The sequence below is a fragment of the Vipera berus genome, assembly GCF_964194415.1.
Source record: "Vipera berus genome assembly, chromosome: Z".
NCBI classification, from domain to species: domain Eukaryota; kingdom Metazoa; phylum Chordata; class Lepidosauria; order Squamata; family Viperidae; genus Vipera; species Vipera berus.
Genome location: NC_138205.1, coordinates 57,960,217 through 57,973,996, shown reverse-complemented (window position 1 = coordinate 57,973,996; position 13,780 = coordinate 57,960,217). Strand labels below are relative to the sequence as shown.

General features: G+C 48.9%; 1 protein-coding gene across 1 annotated transcript in view; it reads right to left on the bottom strand.

Moving 5' to 3' along the window:
• The window catches only part of RECK (reversion inducing cysteine rich protein with kazal motifs), a 283,835-nt gene that overhangs the window by 93,227 nt on the left and 176,828 nt on the right, over positions 1 to 13,780 (bottom strand). The window contains exon 13 of the mRNA XM_081343248.1: positions 8,869 to 9,009. Within this exon, the coding sequence (XP_081199374.1) occupies positions 8,869 to 9,009 (141 nt within the window). The remainder of the gene's footprint in view (positions 1 to 8,868; positions 9,010 to 13,780) is intronic.

Sequence of the window (13,780 nt, the reverse complement as noted above, 5' to 3'; positions counted from 1 at the left end):
CATATCCTTTGTCAACCCCCGTCCGACGAGGCAAAAGAATGCGACCGGAACGAGAGCTGGTTCTCCTGAGCAACGTTTATTCCGCTCCATAAACATCCACCCGAAGACAAACGAAGTCAGCATTGGTTGCACAGCACAACCAACGCTGCTTAATAGCCGGCGAGGCCGACACCCATCACCACGCCCAAACAAGCCAATAACCTACAGCCCTACTTAAACACCCCCCCTGGCCTCCCCCGTTTGGATCCCGCCCTCCAGGTACGTACCCTCCCCGTCCCCGTCCCACCACCACTAGAGCCGGCAAGCCACCCCCCAGCCCAGGCAACCCCCCTCACGACCCCGAGTCCTTACACCCTCTTCACCCCCCACAGGTCCCCAAACCGCCACGACCTGCACAGTCTGGGCCGTCTTCTGGCGTCGCTTGCTTCGCAGCCCCTCGGCAGGCAAAGCCTCGGAGCGAACTGTCAGCTGGGGAGGGTTTCCGGGGGAACGCTGTGCAGGCACGCTTTCCCCCGGGCCGCCGGAAGCCGTCCGTGCCAAACCCAGCCTGTCGGAAGGCCCTGGTGGCTGTTGGGATGTCCTGGTGGCCGTGTTTTCCCCCGGGCCGCCGGTAGGCCTCGGAGGCAAGAGGGCCGGATGCGGGCGTCTTGAGCTTGTTCCCGGCCTGCCGGAAGGCCCCGGCGGCTGCTGGGACGTCCCGGCAGTCGCGCTCTTCCCCAGGCCGCTGGAACACCCCGGTGGCTGCTGGGCCGGTTGCGCGCATCCGCAGCTCTTCCCCGAGCCGCCGGAGAGCCCTGGGAACTTCAGAGCTGGTTGTGGACATTGGCGGCTGGTCACGGGGCCTGGTGAGTTGTTCTGAGGCCTCGCCGGGTGTCGGGCCTGCCGGGCCCGACATGCCACCCCCCCTACCAAGGGTCCTCCTGCAGGTGTAGAAGACAAAGGTAAACGGTCGTCCACCCCACGCACACCGTCACCCCTCCGCCCCCCTGGCCTGTCGGGGTGGGCACGGTAGAACGCCTGAACTAGGCGAGGCACGTGGACATCCTTTCCCGGGACCCACGAGGCCTCCTCCACCGGGTACCCCTTCCACCGGAGGAGGTATTATATGGCTCCCTTCCGCACCCTGGAATCCAGGACTTCCTGTACCTCATAACGGTCAGCATGGACGGGCCCGGGACCCCCCTCCCCTGCTGCCGCAGTAGCCGCTGGAGCGGGCTTTAACAAGCTACTATGAAATACTGGGTGGATCTTACCCAGGAACTTCAGTAAGCGCAACCGCACTGTCACCGGGTTAACCACCTGCACCACCCGGAACAGCCCAAGGAACTTGGGTCCTAGTTTCCTGCAGGGAACCTGAAGTCGTAAGTACTTGGTTGACAAGTATACCAAGTTCCCCACCCTTGGAGTAACAAATGGTCTTCGCTTTTTGTCCGCCTGCTGTTTGGCTGCAGCAGCAGACTGTTCCAACGCCCTTTTGGCTGCCCCCCAAGCATCCTCGATCTGTTTCATCCACTCCTGCGGCAGGCATGGGGTCCCCTCCCCCTGGATGCATTCAGTGATGGGAACAAAGTCGTGGCCGGACACTACCCGGAAGGGGGAGAAGCCGGTACTGCTGTGGACGGCGTTGTTGTACGCCACTTCGGCGGGTGCTATCAGGTCCACCCAATCGGTCTGTTGATAGGAGACGTAGCTCCTAAGGTACTGCTCCACGGTGGCGTTGGCACATTCTGCTGCCCCATTGGTGCTGGGGTGATAGGCCGTACTCAACCCCTGGGACAAACCGATGTATTGCAGGAAATCCCTCCAGAACCGTGCGGTGAACTGCACCCCCCGGTCCGAGATCACACGGCGCGGCACTCCGTGCAACCGGTAGATTTGTGTGACGAACAACCACGCCATTCGCCGGGCCGATGGCAATCCCTTGCAAGGGATAAAGTGTGCTTGCTTGGAGAACAAGTCGACTACCGTCCAAATGACGGTGTGCCCCTTGCTCTCTGGCAGATCTACAACAAAGTCCATGGCTATGTCTTGCCATGGCCGGGTGGGGTCAGCCACTTGCTGCAGTAAGCTCAAAGGTTTCCCAACCTGGGGTTTTGCCTGCCTGACGTCGTGGCAGCGGTAAAGGACTCGTGCCCGCTTAGACTCGGGTACGTACAACCGTGTGCCGTGCCACGCCAGGCCTTCCCACATGGTCAAAAGTCCCGGGTTGTTCCGTAGCCAATCATCCTCCTGCAGGGCCCTTTGGAGTGCTTGGCACAATCCTTCCTCTGCCACCCGCCCGACGCCTCCTGCCCAGACCCCCCCCTCTGTCCTTGCCGGCACAAGCACCTGCACCACCTCCTCCCTCTTGCTGTCGAATTGCGGCATGCGAGACAAAGCATCCGCTAGGAAGTTCCGTCCCCCCGGCACGTATTTCAGCGCAAACCGGACGTGTTTGGGTGACAACCGTCGAGGGGTCTGCAGGGCCTCCAAATTCTTATGGTCTGTCCACACCTCAAATGGGTGGGAAGCCCCTTCCAGGTGGTGCCACCAAGTCTCCAGGGCCCAACGAACCACGAATGCCTCCTTCTCCCACACCGCCCAAGTTCGTTCAGTGGGAGTCAGCTTTTTGGAGGCATACGCGCAAGGCTGCAGTGCCCCAGTATGGTTCCGTTGGAGGAGGGCGGCCCCAAGAGCGACATCGCTCGCGTCCGCCTGCACCACGTAGGGCAGGTCGGGGTTTGGATGCAGCAGAATGGGTTCCTTGGCGGAGAAGGTCTTTAGTTCTTCGAAGGCCCGCTGACACGCCGTGGTCCACGCCAGCTTGAGCCCTGGCCGTGGCTGTACCTTCAATTGCCGTGTCCGTAGGAGGTCCGTCAGAGGCAGGGCAATGGCTGCGAAACACGGGATAAACTGTCTGTAGAAATTTGCGAAGCATAAGAAGCTCTGCAGTTGTCTTCGGGTCCGTGGGGCTTGCCATTGTTGGATGGCGTCCACTTTCTTGGGATCCATCTCCACTCCAGCTGCCGATATGTGGTACCCTAGATAATCCAGTTAGGCCCTGTGGAATTCGCACTTGGACAACTTTACGTAAAGCTGCGCCTCCCGTAGCTTCGTTAACACCTGCCGTACGAGAACGACATGCTCCTCCATGGTGTCAGAGTAGATGAGAATGTCGTCCAAATACACCAGGACTCCACGGTACAAGAATTTGTGTAGACCTGGTTGATTAACTGCATAAACACAGCCGGGGCCCCTTGCAGCCCGAACGGCATTACCTGGAATTGGAAACTGCCAAGGGGACAATTGAACGTGGTGTTCCATTCGTCCCCGGCCCTGACCCTCATCCGGTAGTAAGCCTCCCTCAGGTCCAGTTTTGTGAACACCCGGCCCTTAGCCAAATGGGCCAGCAGGTCCTTCATGAGGGGAAGGGGATAGAGGTGCTCCACACACACTGCATTAACCCCCCGGTAGTTCACACACAAACGGAGGGTCCCGGCCTTCTTCTCACAGAAAAGTACCGGCGCCGCCACCTGGGACCGTGCAGGCTGAATGAACCCCCTCTGTAGGTTCTTGTCGATATACCTTCATAGCTCCTGCATCTCTTTCGGCGACATGGCGTACATGCGAGGCTTGGGCAGTCTGGTACCAGGTTCTAACTCGATGGCACAGTCCGTGGCCTGGTGGGACGGCAACGTGTCGCACTCTCGCTCGTCAAAAACCTCCATTAGATCGGAGTAGGCCCGGGGCACGTGTGCCTTCAGGTCCTCCCCAACCCCACAAGCTTTCTCCTGCTCCTCCGTGTCGCCCGGGCCCAGGAAGGTATGGTGAAGAGGGGGCTCGAGCCCCAAGCCCAGTCAAAGGTAACGGCAACCCCCCTCCCACCAGATCGTGGGTCCCCACTTGTCCAGCCAAGTGAGCCCCAGGATAACGGCCTCCGTCATGGAGGGCACTACGATGAACCGCAAGGTCTCGCAATGGGCCCCCAGCTCCAGCCTGACCGGCTCAGTGACATGGGTAATGGGAGCCCCACCCAAGAGGGACCCGTCCACTTGCTGAAACCGAAGAGGGGTTACCAGGCGTCACAGCCGGATACCCACAGCGGCCGCGGTTGCCTGGCTGATAAGGCACCGGGTACTCCCTGAATCGATTAAGGCCCTTACCGCCCTTCTTTGCCCTGTAAGGGGGCTCACCAGCACCACCGGGAACACGAACGGACACACTGGAGCACTCACCATCGGGTCCTCCTCCCGCTCCTGGTCTTCAAAGCCTTCAGACGGCATGGGTTGAGCGGCCGCTGGAACGGTCGCCAAGGGAGGGCTCGTCGTCCGGCACGTTTCATCGGCTACCTGGTAAGCAGCCCGGGACCGCTCCATGGTCCTCCTAGCAGACAGGGCCCGCGCCAGGGAAGCAGTGGGGCCCATTCAAGCCGGCAAGAGCGGGCACTCAGCCACCCGATGACCTGGTTGGTCACACCAGAAACACCGGATGGCTGGCCATGCCGGCTGTACGGGGGGTTTAGCTGTTGCCAGCCCAGGCCGCTCCTCCGGTTTTGCTCTCTCGACAGGCCGCCCCCCCGGTCATCCCTTCGGGCTTCCCTCGAGTGTCCTGTAATCCGATGTCCAGCTCAATAGCCACTTGGAACCAATCTTGTAGGCAAGCCAGTACCCCACGCACCACACAGGCCCGGCGAAGAGCATTGTCGAGCCCGGCCTTGAAATGATGCACCAGAAGGCATTCTGGCCAGGAGCGCAGTTTCCCGGCCACCTTCCGGAACTCCCCGACATAGTGCACCGCCGGTCTTCCCTGCTGTCGCAAGGCCAACACCTCGGCCTCGGCACGGTGCACCCGTGAGATGTCCTCAAAGCGCCCCCGTAGCGCCTCCAAAAAGAGCCCAAGGTCCCCAAGCTCACGGGCATGGTTGCAGTATAGGTCGGCCGCCCAGGCTGCAGCCTCCCCCTGCAGGCAAGCCGTCACAGCCACAACCATTGCCCACTGGGATGCGTAGGCCTGCCCGTACTGGTCCATGTGGTTAATCACCTGACCCAGGAACATTGCCAAGCGATCTGGATGCCCATCGAAGACTGCAGTTAGGGGTGGTGGGCCCCACACCATTCCCGGTCCCCAAGGACCCGATGGCAACCCCTGGACCCGGGGCCCCACGTCTGCCCACAGCGGCTGCTGTCTTGGTCTTCCACCTGTCCCTTCCCAGGAACCCGTGCCGCTCGGTGCCACCATTGCAGGGGCCGGATCTTCGGGGAGAGGACCCCCGTGGGCCTCACTTCATCGAGGTGGACCCCGAAAACGTGGGCTGGCCATGCGGAAGCGGGGCGGGCTGGACCGCCGTGTGGGGGCCCCAGTGAGAGACCACTGCCCCAAATCCGAATCATCGGGAACAGTCCAGGGGCCGGGTTCCCGTCCCCTCACCTCCCCAAACCTGTCCCTGAGTACATCCATGGTATGGCTACCTGGGGCGGTGGAGTAGCTCCACTCCTCTCCATTGTCCTCTGTGTAGCACTGCTCCCTCCACTCCGAGGACGTCCCTCTGGGCCGGGTCGCCTGTCCCTGGTTGGGTTCTTTGCGTCCCAAAGCAGAGCCCGTCCACCAGTCGCCTCCGTGGGCCCGATCCCCGGCCTCCTGGGAGCCCATAACAGGCCCCTCGAGAGGGGGAGGCCTTTCCTTTCGCCGCACTGAGGGCAACACCTTCTCCCCCACCTCCACCGACTCATGCAGCCCAGCGGTGGCTCCGGCCTCCTCCTCCGTAGCAGTCGGTACAGCTCCCTGCGTGCCCTCCGCCATGACAACCGCACCTAGAAAGCTCTCAGCCAAGAGAAAGGGGAACGCTGACTTACTGTCAACCCCCGTCCGACGAGGCAAAAGAATGCGACCGGAACGAGAGCTGGTTCTCCTGAGCAACGTTTATTCCGCTCCATAAACATCCACCCGAAGACAAACGAAGTCAGCATTGGTTGCACAGCACAACCAACGCTGCTAAATAGTCGGCAAAGGCTGACACCCATCACCACGCCCAAACAAGCCAATAACCTACAGCCCTACTTAAACACCAGCACCCCTGGCCTCCGCCCTTTGGATCCCGCCCTCCAGGTACGTACCCTCCCCGTCCCCGTCCCACCACGACTGCAGCCGGCAAGCCACCCCCCAGCCCAGGCAACCCCCCTCACGACCCCGAGTCCTTACACCCTCTTCACCCCCCACAGGTCCCCAAACCGCCGTGACCTGCACAGTCCGGGCCGTCTTCTGGCATCGCTTGCTTCGCAGCCCCTCGGCAGGCAAAGCCTCGGAGCGAACTGTCACCTGGGGTTTCTGGGGGAACGCTGTGCAGGCGCGCTTTCCCCCGGGCCGCCAGTAGGCCTCGGAGGCAAGAGGGCCAGATGCAGGCATCCGCGACTCTTTTCCGGCCTGCCGGAAGGCCACGGTGGCTGCTGGGACGTCCCGGCGGCCGCGCTCTTCCCCGGGCCGCCAGAACACATTGGAGGCGGTAGGGCCGGTTGCGCGCATCCGCAGCTCTTCCCCGAGCCGCTGGAGAGCCCCGGGAACTTCAGAGCTGGTTGTGGACGTCGGCGGCTGGTCACGGGGCCTGGTGAGTTGTTCCGAGGCCTCGCCGGGTGTCGGGCCTGCCAGGCCCGACATCCTTCCTTTTTGCTAATTTTCATTTGTTTTTTTAAGTAGTAATCAAAACTTCTTTTTATTTCAATATTTAATACTTCCTCTCTTCCTCTTTGTATCTGCTATCTCTTGCTTAAACTGATAATTTTTGTTTTTAACAAAATAGGTCCATACAGACCTATTTATTACTTTCAACAATAGTTTTTTAGCTTGTCTACATTATTCACCTTTACATGCACAAATCAATATTCAAATTAGCTATTAATATTTATACTGTAAATTTTAATGACCAAAAATTTTTCTTTATCTCAGTTCATAACAATGTCTTATTTTCCACATATGCATCTTATCTATTTAAGTACATTCTGTTTCCAATTTCAATAAGATGGAAGAAACTCCATTCTACTTGAGTCTTATTCTGGCTTTTTTCCTTTGCCAAATCATCTTCCATGTCCTTGTTTTTGGGTCATCAAACCAATCTCCTTGTAATATCATGTATATTAATTGATATTGGCAAAACCATCCAATCGCCATTTTTTGAGAGGACTTGTAGGTCTAGTGGGTCCTACATTCTTCCATATTGACATAGTTGTTCTGAATTGTCTATCTTCTCATCCAACTGTTCTTTTTCTAAATCCTCTAATTCCTTCTGAGTTGTATAAGAAATCTTTTCCTTTTTCCAAGTTGTCAATGTCTTTTCTGGATTTTCAAATATCAATATTTGTTTAATAGTAGATTCTTCTGTCATCGTACTTGAATATTTCATTTTTTCTATTGAATTTTGTATAGATGATTCTTTAGCTGTGGTCAAAGTTTGGGCTTTCATCTATGGGCTGTCTTCTTGTTCCTTCACATAGCCTCTTAGTATTTCATTGGTTGTGGTAAGAATTTGGATTAGTGTTTTCAACATAACGAGTTTGTTGATCTTCCTCCATAAATAAATTTTGTTCCTGGTCTTCTTCCATATTGATATTTTAAGCTAAATGTTTTACACTTAGAAAATCGAAAAGAAAGATTTTCTTTTTCTAGGTAGGGAACACAAAGCCTTTCACAGCTGTTGTTTCAAAGTTCTCAAGTTATGTACCTTATCTATTTCCCTAGGCAGTCAGCCAGGCCACTTTTAAAGTTTCCCTTTGAGTCCCAAAGTTGTCTTAATCTTTTCAGTTCTTTTTTTTCATAAGAAAGAATCCAGATTTCCAACAGAAGTAGACAATGAAAAATAAGAAATAAAAAAATCTTTCAATCTACATGCTTTGAGAAATAAAGTTCCAATTGGGATTCAGTTACTTTTTCAATGTTTAAAATGCCCCTGGGTATTTAGTCGTGGCTCTTTCTGGAGGGAGGGCAAAAGTCCCCTTTCCCTTACCACAGGGGGGGAAATGCTTAGCAGCTTAAGGAGGTACAGAAAATAATTAGGGTGTAAAAGAGGTAGATCTCACCCAGTCTCTTCCGCGCTGCTTTAAGAGTTGCCTGGTGGAAAATGTGACTTCGGCTGTTCACAGCCTAGGGACAAGCCATAATGGCCAGTCCTTTCATCCGCCGGTTTGGAGGGATCTCCAGGTCTAACGGGAGAGTTGCAGCTCTCCTGCGATCCAGCGAGCACCCCTCCTTGCTGGTCACTTCTTTGGGGCAACCTTCGGCCCCTTTCAGGGGCCCCCAGCAATGCGAAACTGGGTGGGGGAGAGAGAGCAAGTTTCCCAGCCGTCCACAGCAGCTGCATGACAAACCGGAAACCTGGATACAGTCTTCTTTCTTTGGTTGGAGTTTCCCATTTTGTTGATTCTCTCAGAGTGGCTAGTCTTGTCTGAATCAGTTGGGTGGCTTGTAGTATATACCCATGGTTGATTTCAAAAATGTTAAATGGAACTTAAAAGCCAGAGCTCAATTTAAAATAGTCTTCACTTTTATCTAAGTGAAACCATGTAGACTATCACTGTGGAATCTTTCTATTAACAACTGTGAAGTTGTGAAGTCTCATTTGCTCCATTTTTGCCAGCTGAGATTAGCAGTACTTGATATGTAACTATATTAATATTAATGATCTATTTTTATAGTATTGCAAACTATATGAAGTTTTAAACAAAAGAAAAGCAATATACACATTTCCTAATCAATAAATAGTAATAACAATTAATATTCCAATTTTGAAATTATATTCTGAAACAGCAGTCCCTTTGAAGAAAGATATTTTCAATGACAAGAAGGCAAGTGTTAAGTTATTAGGAATCCTATGGCATTTGTTTAGACTTTAAAAAGCCTTACCCTGTATACAAAAATAGGGAAGACAAGGTTCGAGAGGCTGACATCCCTTTCTATTTACTTCACACAATTGATTTGCAGCACAGGGATTTGGGTTACAGGGATGTGTAACATCTTCCACAATATTATCCAATGTACTTGGACCTGAAAAAACAAAAAGTAGGGAACATTAATACTGTGTATAATCAGACTTGTGAATTATTTTTTAAGCCAGTGTGTCATTTTTATTCAGTGTGAATATGTACAATTAAAAGAAAAAATAATTCAGCCAATTTTTTTAAAAAGAACCAACATTTCAGCCTAAACCAGGTTATGTTCTGAAATGCTTATCAAAGTGGTTTATATTTATTATTTATGTAGCATTCATTCATTCATTCATTCGTTTGTTCATTCATTCATTCGTTCATTCATTTATCATATTTTTATGGCTGCCCATCCCATTCTGGGAAGCATATATTAAAAGCAAACCATGGAAAAGAAACATTAAAAATATTCTGTATTTTTTTAAAAAAAGAACCAGTATTATTGAAAGATAAGAAAACAGAATCTTCAGTATAACAGACAATATAGCCATCTCATTGATTCACCATTTCCCTGATATCATCAAGCCTGTTGAAGCAGTCATGTTTTGAGCAATATTCAGAAGGTTAGCAAGGATGGAGCTAGCCTCATCTCAAGGGAATGATGTTTCGCATAGCAGAAAAGACCTGTGTTCTAGGTCCTGCCAGATTCAACTCCTTAATAGACAGAACCTGCAGCATATGTTTTCTGACACAGCCAACGGGATGGACAAATGTACTCTGGAAAAGAAGGTTCCTCAAATAAACTAGTCCCAGAAAGATCAAAACTGGTATCCTTGGACCTTGACTATTCCAGGAACACACATAACTGCCTGTTTCACTTTATTTTGTATCAATTAAAGTTTCTGAATACACTTCAAGGGTAGAGCACATAGCAATAGTCTATCTGGGTGGTGAATATTAATACATGGTTTGATAACTTCTAAGTACTAATTGGACATGTCAAAACCCATTCCTATTTTATTTCATTTCATTTCTATTTCACTCCACCTCTCCTGGGTTTTGTCATGTTTCCAAGGGGGAGGGGGGATGTGCCTGCAGGGCTATTGCTATTGCTTTCACTTCATCCCTTCACTACAACGTAATCCCTTATTTTGTTTATTGGGTCTGTATCCTGTTTCCTGCTTATGTCTCTCTCTCTGAACTCTATCTTTTAAACCAGGGCTTTTCAACCTTTTCACCCATTGTACCACTTTTAGGATATGGCAACATCCAAGTACCACCAGTCGCCTAGCAAGGTGTCAAAAACTTGATGACCAAAAAAGAAAAAGGAAAAGGAAAAAAGTGATGACGTACAGGTAGTCCTCAACTTACAACAGTTCACTTAGTGATTGTTCAAAGTTACAATGGCACTGAAAAAAGTGACCCCCAAGCCACAGTCGAGCAAGACACCTGCCTGCCTGCCCAGTGGCACTCTTCCTCCTGTCTGAGGTTTTCATTGTTGTGAGCATTTCTGTTGAGGATTGGCAGCGGGGGTGGGGGGGTGTTTGGTTTTTATTCCCCCCTCTGCTAGGTGGTTGGGACACTGTGACCGTCATAAATATGAATCAGTTGCCAAGCATCTGAATGTAAACCACAAGACCCTGGAGATGCTGCAACATTCCAGCTGATCGGCGCTTCTTCTGGGCTCAGCAGAAGCTCCAGGATCAGTGCCAAGCTCCAGCTGGAGCCTGGCACTGATCCTGGCGCTTCCATTGAGCCCTGACAGCCCCGAAGAAGCGCTGATCCTGGCGCTTCCACTGAGCTCTGACAGCCCTGCAGCTCCAGCCATCTCTCGCTCAGGCTTGTGCGGCGCTGCCACCGGTTCAGCTCATTCCCCTCCCCCACTAGCAGTTTTTTAGGATGGTTGCATACCACCTCCAGGTGCTAATGTACCACAGGTGGTACCCGTACAACTGGTTGAAAAGCCCTGTTTTAAATTGTCAATTAATAACAAAGGAGAATAAGGAATATAACTTCAGTGCCTGGTTTATGTCCACACTCCCAGAGAAAGGTGTGAAGAAGCCGCCGACCATCGCTGTGCGAACTCCCCGGTTCCCACAACGGACTTAACACTTGGGAATTGGCTATCTCACATCAGGTAGTCAATCCATAGGGTGGGGTCCTGGTTGGGGACACTATAGTCTACTGCGTTGCATGGAAAATCTCAGATCCTGTCTATTATGCCTGCTATTCCCTATTCTTAATAAAAGTTCCTGCTTGGAAGAAATTGTTTCTAAGAGCACTGATTTCTTAAGATGTGGCTTGAAGTAGGTCCTGACAGGACATCTTGTACTTATGTTGAACAATTATCCATGAGAATCTTATTTCCTGAACATTCCCCAACTTTGAGGATGGCATCAGCTGTTAATATGACTGGCATCATCAGGAAAATGATATTCAGATCTCTATAATGCAGTGCTTCTTGATATATCGAAAAAAATCTGCTTTTCCTTGGTGCCTGTTACCTCCTTGTCATCTACTCCCATTAGAGTTTTCTTGATTTTTTTTCTTGTTTCTTACATGTTTAAACTTTTAAACATCATTTTTAGCATTTGTTACAAGTCTTAGTTCATTTTAAGCCTTAGCATTCCTGCCTTTGTCATTGTTGATTCAGGCATTTTGCTGGCATTGTTTTATGGTCCCTCTTTCCATTTTTTAATACTTGTTCTCTTTTTCTCTCAGTTTGTCAGAGATTCTTTATGCTATCTTGCTGGTTTTGTTTGCTGCCTCCTGTTTTCTTCCTCTGTGGTACTATGTTAGATTGGGCTGTTATAATTTTATTTTTCAGATTTTCCCAAGTATCTTTAGTTTTTTCCCCTTCAGGATTTCCATCCATAGATCCTAATTTTTCAGTTTTTCTTTTAATTTTATTTCAGTTTTTAATAAACATGGTATAAACTAATAGAACCAAACAAGAAGAAAAAAGTTCAGAAGATTAAAAAAAGAAAAGAAAAAATAGAAAAGAAAATGGCAACAAATTCAATAATAAAGAAGTGACTTCCAACCCTAATCACACTGAGCATTAGCTAATATAATAACTTTTACTCTTTTTAAAGTCACAAATAAAAAGTCTAACTTTATCCAAACACAATCCAGAAATTCCCATCTTTTCAGTCCTGGGTTTAGTCAAAAATCTTCTGAGGTTATCAGAAATATCAAACAAATTGTTTATCTTAATAAAGTAGTCCAACCTTATGTTCTTTCTTTTTGCTGTTCACAAGGTTTATTTTAAAATAGAGGTGTCAAACTCACAACATCATGTGATGTGTCACGACGTATTGCAACTTTTTTTCCATTGCTGGCAATGGGGTGGGTGTAGTTTCAGCATGATACATCTGGCCTTTGGGCCAGCAGTTGGACACCCCTGCTTTAAATCCTTCCAGTGCCATCACAGAATTTGAGAAGAGTCTTCAAAGTTTTCTACTTTATTCTGTACTGTTTTCTAATATTTGTAAATCCCATAAAAAGGCATTGTCCAGAATTTCTTGTCATGGCTGTTCCATGTCCAAATTCTTTTCATGATTTGTTTTTTGCATTTCTTTGTGGTAATCTCAGTTTTGTTATCATCCATGCTTTCACACTCTAAAATGTCTGCTTAGGTAAAAGATTATCTCAAAACCTTCTAAACATTTATCCATTGAAATCTGTACCTTTCTGAAATATTAGTTGCTAATATCTTAGCCCAGTTATCAAAAAAACTCTTTAAGATAAGAAACAAGATATAGCCAGCTTAGCCATTTTAACTTTTTTGTGCCAGTTCTTTAGTTCCCTCTAGTGTCCATTTGTAACCATCATCAAACCTCAGTTCCTAATATGTATGTACAGTATGTATGTATGTATGTATGTATGTATGTATTTATTTATTTATTTATTTAAACAGAACAGAACAGAACAGAATAGAGCTGGAAGGGACCTTGGCAGTCTTCTAGTCCAGCCCCCAATTCTGTTCTGTCCCAATTGTTTCCCATGAGTAAATTATTTAATTGTGGACTTGCTTTCTAAATTTTACAGCAATTTGCAGAGATGTTGTATTTCAAAATGGATGACTCAAACTGGAGGATGTTCAAAAGGGATCAATCTAGAAGAGACCTGGAAGAAATTCTATGAGTGAGCAATTTTACTCTAAAAGTAAAGAAAAGAGTTTAGGCAATCATAAAATAGAAAGATCTGCAAATTGAAATAGAATGTGGCAAAAGAAAGCAAAGCTAGTACCAATAGTACAGGTTCCTTATGTGAAATCCCAAACAATTGGAGCACCAAACATGTTCAGTCTTGATAAAATCAGTCAATTACAAAAGGTAGCTTAATAGGTTAAAAGGATTTGATAAGTGGACAAAATCCTTGATAAGTGGATAAAAATATTTAAATATCTAGCTGACTACGACCAACTATAGCAGGCATGTCAAACTTGCGATATCACGTGACATTGCACGACATATCGCGACTTTTCCCCCATTGCTGGCAATGGGGTGGGCATGGTTTTAGTGTGACGGATCTGGCCCATGGGCCGGTAGTTTGACATGCCTGAACTATAGTAATTTGAAACCCTTAAATTTTGTCCTGCTTTCCTAAAAAGAGACTATGTTTCTATCTGCTCCATTCTTCAAACCAATATTTTTGTCTTTGAAATTAATCCTAAAATTATACAACATAAGTCATTATAACTACTGTATACTAAAGACACAATCTGAAATATAATCCTCAAAACTTCCTGTTCTTCTTCTTTAGTTTTTTTAACATTTTACTTTATAACTTCCAGTTCCAGTTCCAATTACCAAAGTCTAAAATTCTTTATTTTCTGATCTAATTTTCCCATTTCACTATTTTTATCAATAATTTTGGTTCATTCATAT